The sequence below is a fragment of the Engraulis encrasicolus genome, chromosome 1 (assembly GCF_034702125.1).
Source record: "Engraulis encrasicolus isolate BLACKSEA-1 chromosome 1, IST_EnEncr_1.0, whole genome shotgun sequence".
Taxonomy (NCBI): domain Eukaryota; kingdom Metazoa; phylum Chordata; class Actinopteri; order Clupeiformes; family Engraulidae; genus Engraulis; species Engraulis encrasicolus.
In genome coordinates, this window is record NC_085857.1 from 31,975,397 (window position 1) to 31,983,043 (window position 7,647).

At 39.8% G+C, this 7,647-nt stretch overlaps 1 protein-coding gene across 1 annotated transcript in view; it reads left to right on the forward strand.

Moving 5' to 3' along the window:
- The window catches only part of nt5c2b (5'-nucleotidase, cytosolic IIb), a 75,010-nt gene extending 71,640 nt beyond the window's left edge, over positions 1 to 3,370 (forward strand). The window contains exon 18 of the mRNA XM_063200099.1: positions 401 to 3,370. Within this exon, the coding sequence (XP_063056169.1) occupies positions 401 to 628 (228 nt within the window). The 3' untranslated portion in view covers positions 629 to 3,370. The remainder of the gene's footprint in view (positions 1 to 400) is intronic.
- Positions 3,371 to 7,647: the final 4,277 nt, after the last annotated feature.

Below are 7,647 nucleotides of genomic sequence, written 5' to 3' on the forward strand. Positions count from 1 at the left end.
AGAGGCTGAATGAGAGTTCAAATCATTTGGAATTTGCAAAGTCTTTTGGAATACGTGCCGCTGGATTGTAAAATTAATCCATATTTTGCCCACAGTTATGTTTGATATTGAAAACGCTGATGGGCAGACGTGGCCCGCACATACTTTCTGTGACGTTAATCACAGAGTTTCAGAGTTGCGTTTTATATCACAATGGGAAAGGGTGGTGTAATTGGTTGCAGCTTTGCACACAGGCATTTGGAAGATATCACTGATATCACTACTGTATATCTTGAGATCAGTGAAGTCTTGACACCTCTACCTCGGTCTTATACTGAAATTAAGTTGACATATATTAATATCGCTCGCTCTCTCTCTCTCTCTTTCCCCTTCTCTCTGTCTCTCTCTCCATTTCTTCCAGATGCCCCACGAGTCCACGGTGGACCACACGCACGTGGAGATGGACGCCGAGTCGCCCTTGGCCACACGCAACCGCCACTGCACCGACTGCAAGGACCTGGAATGCAAGCGCAACCAGCTGACGCGCTCCATCAGCGAGATCAAGCCCCCGCACCTCTTCCCCTCCACCCCGCAGGAGATCACCCACTGTCACGATGAAGACGACGATGAGGAGGAGGAGGAGGAGTAAAGCGGTGGTGGTGGTGCCACCACCCACTGCCACGATGAAGACGACGATGATGAGGAGGAGGAGGAGGAAGAGGAAGAGGGCAGTGGTGGAGCCACCCACTGCCACGATGAAGACGACGATGATGATGAGGAGGAGGAGGAGGAGGAGGAAGATGGCAGTGGTGGAGCCACCCACTGCCACGATGAAGATTATGATGATGAGGAGGAGGAGGAGGAGGAGGAGGAAGATGGCAGTGGTGGAGCCACCTACTGTCATGATGAAGACGATGACTAGGAGGAAGAGGAGGAGAAAGATGGGATTGGTGGTGCCACCCATTGCCATGATGATGATGATGATGATGACGACGAGGAAGATGATGGTGTCATGACCATGATGAAGATGCGGAAGAAGAAGAGGAGGCGTGATATGAGGATGAGGATGGTGATGGAGCTGATGGTAGTGCCAGCCAGACTGCTAGCAAGATGCTAGCCTGAAATTGCTTTCCTCGGTAAGAGGAAGAGGAGGAGTAAGATTGGGGGGGATCATGGTTGTGATGGTGGTGGTGCTAGTTTCTTTGAGACATGCGAGCCTGATATGATTTTTTTTTTTCTCATGTGTGAGCTTATCATCTGTATTTTTTTAGTAAAAAAGGAAAAAAAGACCTTTGTGAGAAAAGAGAAAGGAGTCTTTAAAAAAAAAAAAAAAAAAGCTTGATCATCTTAGTGAGAAGTGGATGCACAAGTTGAGCGTGCATGAGTGATTGTAAATCAATGTAGACATTCTGCAATGCTATGGAAGGGGTGAGAATGGAGTGGACGACACATTACTGTGGTAGGACGATAAGAGTATCACCGTTTTTTCTTGTTAATACGTATACAGTAAGAAACGGTTAAAACGGTTTCCTGTGTTGCATCTCCACCACCTTGCATAAAAACAGCCATGGAGAAAAGCCTCAGTCAATGGACAGGAAGGTATGACTGAGATATTTTTATTTTTCTTGTATGCAAGAAATGGAGAAAAAAAAGAGAAAAAAAAATGCTTTCCTCATTACTCAACCATCACCATTGCAAAAATGAGCCGTGCAGGAAAACCTTTGTAAATCATGGAGGAAAGAAAAGGGAGATACAAACCCTTGCTGATAAACTGCATACTGTATCGGACTGTAATGGGTTTGTCTGAAACCCTGGCGTGATCCTTTGTGTGAAACGAAGGGGAGATAGACCCCGTGTGCATTCCAATATGCACACTCCCGTCCTCCACTTGTGCTTGTGGCCTCGCCCCGCCTCCTGGCCCCGGCGCCGTGGAGAAAACAATAACGTTTCCTAGCTGTCACCTAGCCAAAACAACTTCTGAGGGACTGTTTTTCATTCACCATCCCGATTGCAAATGAAAAAATTACATTACAATAGTGCTTTTGCAAGAAATTGAATTTATTTTCTGTCGTCCATGACATCATCATGAGGTCACAAGCAGGCAAGGGAGGACGGAAGTCTGCATATTGGAATTCACCCCTGTGTTGGTTGCTAGGCAGCAGGCTTGTACGAAATTCCGAATGGAAAGAATTTCAATTCAAAGTAATGCCATAATACGAACACTAGGTGGTGGTGTTCTATGTACTTTCAATGGGTAGTGTAGATTAAATTCAAAGAAATTCAAGGTAATGGCACCACCTAGTGTTCGTATTATGGCATTATTTTGAATTGAAATTCTTTCCATTCGGAATTTCGTACAAGCCTGCTAGGCAGCACTGCATTGGCCAGGTCCTTCAGAAAACACCTGGCGTGATGAAAGCAGGTCATGAAAATTACTCATAAAAATAGACAAAAAATTGCAGAGGAAGAGAAAAAAAAAGATTTTATATTTTGTGATGTCATAAGAATTCATGTTGTGTCTTTTATTGTTAAAGAGGATCAACTACAGGTTGAGGTAAAGGGACAAAAAAAAAACGGTTGTAAACAGGGAATGTAGGTGCTGCTTGGGAAAAAAAGATAATGGAAAAAAAGATGAATGAAAAAAAAATAACAGGATCAACAAATGACCCTGTTAACACACTCACACACTCTGTTAGCAAAGGAACTCACTGTGGAAGGGTTTTTTTTACCATTGGGCCTACTAGAGCATTCACATATAGTAGAACGGTTATTCCTCAGCGTTTACGTTCCGATTATTTCCGTTTCAGATTTTAGACAGGATAATGTAGGTTAACAACACTGCACTACTTGGTATTAACACATAATCACAGCAGGAAAGTAAAAAAGATAATTTAGTTGTACAATAGACCACCATGTCAGAGTGGTCAAAGTGATGCAGTGATACATGATTAATGCAGTATGAAACACACACACACACACACACACACACACACACACACACACACACACACACACACACACACACACACACACACACACACACACACACACACACACACACACACACACACACTTGTGAAAGACCCATGCACGTTGTATGTGTATTTTTGCTTCTTTTAAAAATAACTGTTGTTTGCATATGAATACTGCAGAGGTTGCCTACTGCCCTTTCAAATGTGTCTGATCATGCGGAAAGAAAGCACAGTATTTTTATGCCATGTCAGTCCAGACTCTGGCACACGCTCGAGTGTGATTCTTTCTTTTTTTTAAACTTTGACTTTTCTTTTGTGACCATTGCTTGAGCGTTGGTTTGGCAGATTTGTCTTTTTTCAGAAAAAGAGAAAATGAATAGATTGCAGAGGGAAAAAATTAAAATAAAAGAAAAACCTCATGCCGCCTGTTACTTGGCAACATTAACAACCAAGAAAACTGCATGTGGCTGCCTCTCTGTCTCTCTCTTTCTCTCTCTCTCTCTCTCTCTCTCTCTCTCTCTCTCTCTCTCTCTCTCTCTCTCTCTCTGGTTTTTGTTTCTGGATTTTGGGAGCTCTTCAAACAGTGCTGTGTACAGAACTAAGACATAAACTAATGAATGAAAAAAAACTATTTTCAGTCGTTTTAAAGCTTAATAGGGTAATTTTTTTGAACTTCAGAACTGTTCCGAAGGCGTGACTGTTTCCCCTGTTCTTGACACCCACTGGTGTGCATCAGGGGTGTATATAATGCACCAGCTCATTCACCAACCTCTCTGTTGTGACTCTATTATGATTAAGCACAGAACTCTATGCCTCCTGCTACAAATTGTACAAGTTGCTGATGAAAAAAGGCAGACACCACACGCAAAAGAGCCTTCGCCCTAAAACACTGTCATAGGAGTAAATACTACTTTGTGGCCTTGACATGCAAATGAAGTGTTTATTTGCAAAACGGTGTATCTCCATTTTGTAGAATGTTGGGAAATTGACATTTTGTATTGGGCATTCCATTGAATTGCATTGCAAAATGCATTTTATATAGCTTAAAAATGAATGTTCTCAAAATACTTGAATGGTAAGAATTCACACATAGGTGATATGACCTCTGAACAGTCATTTTCAGTAATAAAATGCAAAAGTCAAAAAAATGCAGATACACCGTTTTGCAAATAAACACTTCAAATACTCTTAACCTATTGATATGCCGTCACTCACTACGGGACCTTGGCACGATATGTTTTTTTTTTCAAAATGATTTGTATGCTTATAAGCTGATGCATTTGTGTAGACGTTACAACCGTAAGACAAGGCAAAAGCTCCAGCCACTGTACAGTGGTGTAGTGCTGTGATAATGATTGGAACAGTGATGGGCAATCTGGATTCAGAACTTTCACTTACGTGCCACATATTCCAGAAGATCTAGTTTTATCCGTCTAGTTTCTCTATTTGGACAGGTGAAGTTAGTAGGTCTTTTGAAATACATGTACTGTAAGTATATGGCGCTGGATTGTAGTTTGTGAATCCAGGTTGCCCCTCAGTGGGTAGGAAATGGTTTGACCTGCAGTAGTACATGCAAGAGAGGACAAGAGGAGATTATCTTGAGAGACGTTTCTCCATTACTGTCCATTAGAGTTAGTGGAGATCTAGGCTGCTCATAACTTAGCAACGCCTTTTGAAAAGTGTTGTCATTGGAATGTGTTTTTTTTTTCCTTCTGTGGGGCACGAACAGTTCTGTATTGCAGTCTACATGTATACTAAAAGAAATTATCCTACAGTATGTTTTCATGTGTGAGGGTGCATTAGGGTACAATTTTCTTTTACAAATGTGTACATTAAAACAGTGGAAATGTGGAATACAAGCCACCACAGAGTTAATGGGCCTGTTATCTAGAGTGTCTATCGCCCTTGTCTTTCTGTTTTAGGCCTGACACCTGCACAAGACTTTAAGACTGTTGTTTTATTATTATTATTTTGCGTCAACTGTTTCTTATGTGAAGAATTAAACTCTTCATACTTTATGCGAAAACATTAATGATTAATACCATGACATAGGTTTGGGTTTTAGTTTTGTATTTCCTCATATACTGTTGTATGTCTAAGCATAGAATTTTCAGTAGCAAAAAAAGGGCTACGTCATGTTTCATCGTCATGGAAATGAAATAATGATCTGAAGTGGAAGGTGTAAACTATATGCCAGTATGATTTTGTGAGACATTGTGAGAAATAATAGATTTTACCAGCCATACATACTGGATAGTAATACCTATGTTAACTATGTTAATGACTTTTAACTTTTAGGTTGTGCTATAGTTCTGTAATTAAGTATTTCGTGCAAAAGATTGAAACAATATGGGGAAATTTACTAAAAAAACAAACAAACAAAAAAAGATACAGGATTTTAATTTCATATTTTTTTTTATTTTTTTTAACCTTCCAACATTTTACCATTTGATTACAAATTATCCTAAATTATCCACCACATGCCCCCCCACCCCCCCCCACCCCCACCCCCACCCCCAGTGTGAAGTGTTAAGGTTTGGCTTCTGATTCAATCATAACTGGGAGAAATGAACAGCTGCCTGCCAACAATATTAACGGATAATATTTTGTTTTCTTTTTCTTGATTCATAAGTTCTCTTGAACTGAGTCTAGGGTTGAATGGACCACTTTCTTGGACCATTGTACAGTTGAGAGTTGAGTTGAAGTGAATTGAGTTGAATTGAGTCTTGGTCAATGCAACAGAGTGAGAAAGTACATCCTGCATTCAAAATGCACTTACAGTAGAGTGTACTGTAAAACATTGCAAGCCAGTTAAACTTAAAAAAGTAACTTCCCCTGCTGCCTTCAGTTTGTCAGTTAACTCAACTTGAGACTCGACTCAACTCGAGGCTTCCTCAAGTTCAGTGAACTTACAAACTTAAGGCGGCAGGGTAACTTACCTTTTTACGTTTAACTGGCTATAATGTTTTACAGTGTACCAAGACTCAGTACATTACAGTAACCCCTATGAATCCAGAAGGAGGGGTTATTGTACCAACGAATGGTGGGCTTGAACCCATGGGTGTTGGTACATGCATGACATATCGTACGTCCATGCTGGATCTTGGTGACGCAGTGGTAACACTTAACTTGATGCTGGCTTCATACACATGACAAGACCGTGTCAGAACAGTGTTAAAACATTGTCATGACACAGTCATGGATGGGTCATAAATATTTTGTCAATGCCAGAAACGTTTTACTGTCATGTTAAGTTTACCATAACCGAATGTCACTTAATGACAACAGTCATAAAATTGAAAACATTGACATAACGTTTATGACCTGTCCGTTAGTGCATCATGTCGTATGTATGATGGTATGATGCTAGCGTCAAGTGAAGCGTTACTGAAGTGGTTAACTGAGAAATTTACATAGCCTTCAGTACTAAGGGTGACAGACGAGAATCTAGAGGTCAGGGGTATAGAAAACCACAGTATTTTTTTATTTTGAAGGTTGGCTTTATGATTTCAAATTCAACACAATGTAAAACATTAAAATGTGAAAAAAAATTGAAGGTTTCTTTTCTCTTTTTTTCCTACGTTTGTTTTGTGTAGCGCCTGTCCGATTCCATCAGAAGTGATTTTTAAGTACTCCATTTAGTTTACAATATTTCCTGAAACGTTTTGAAAACTATACACCCTGATACTGTTCTGTTCTGGTTTTGGATGTTTTCCGAGAGGCTCCTTTGATTATCCTTTTTTTCTTCTTCTTCTTTATTTTTCTCAAAAGTTTTATTTTTTTAATTTTAATCCCATATCTACTGTGACCACATGGCGATTCATGTTGGAGTGAAAACAGTTTGTAGCTGCAACATGGCTCTCTACATCATAGAGTATTGTAAACGAAACTAGAGCAAGGTGCCAAAACCTAGAATTTGTTCGTTTTGTGCATGGTCTTGTCTGTCCCTGAACACATATATTTTTTCCATTATGATTATTATATGAAAGAAAATCAAATGTAAATTGGGAAAATGACATTGCTATGTATAATAAAGCTAATTTTCCATTATGACAGTTTGACAGATTGATTGATTGACTGACTGACTGATTGACTGTTGTTTGATTGATTGATTGATTGATTGATTGATTGATTGATTGATTGAGTTAGTTAGTTAGTTAGTTAGTTAGTTAGTTAGTTAGTTATCCCTATAAAATGCTTCAAGTGGAAAGGGCTTGGTGGACTGTGACTGTTAAGGGGGAAAACAAAAGTACTGATAGGCCAACAACTTAAATATATAGACATATTTTCAGGGGAAAACAAGTGATCAATGGAAATGCCATTGTAAGTTATGTTTCCTGTACACATTTGCGATTCAGTTTTCAATGAGTATTACTGGGATAGGCCTACTTTGGACAGATCCATAATTGATTTCAGTGCCTGACCACATCCTGTATGTCAGGAGGTGTGTTCACTGCAGTAGGCATTTTGAACGAACTTACTCTGCCACAGACTCCCATTCTGTTAATCAGTGACCTTTTTATTTATATGTAGAGCATCAGCTAGTACTGTACATGCATGTATCCCCCCATCCTTGCCTCATGATGCATGTTGTATAACATGTTATTATTAACAGATATTATTTTGTGAAGCTAGAATTTCATGAATAGGCCTACAAATGAATAGGAAATAGACAGATGGTGCAGGTGCAGGTGCA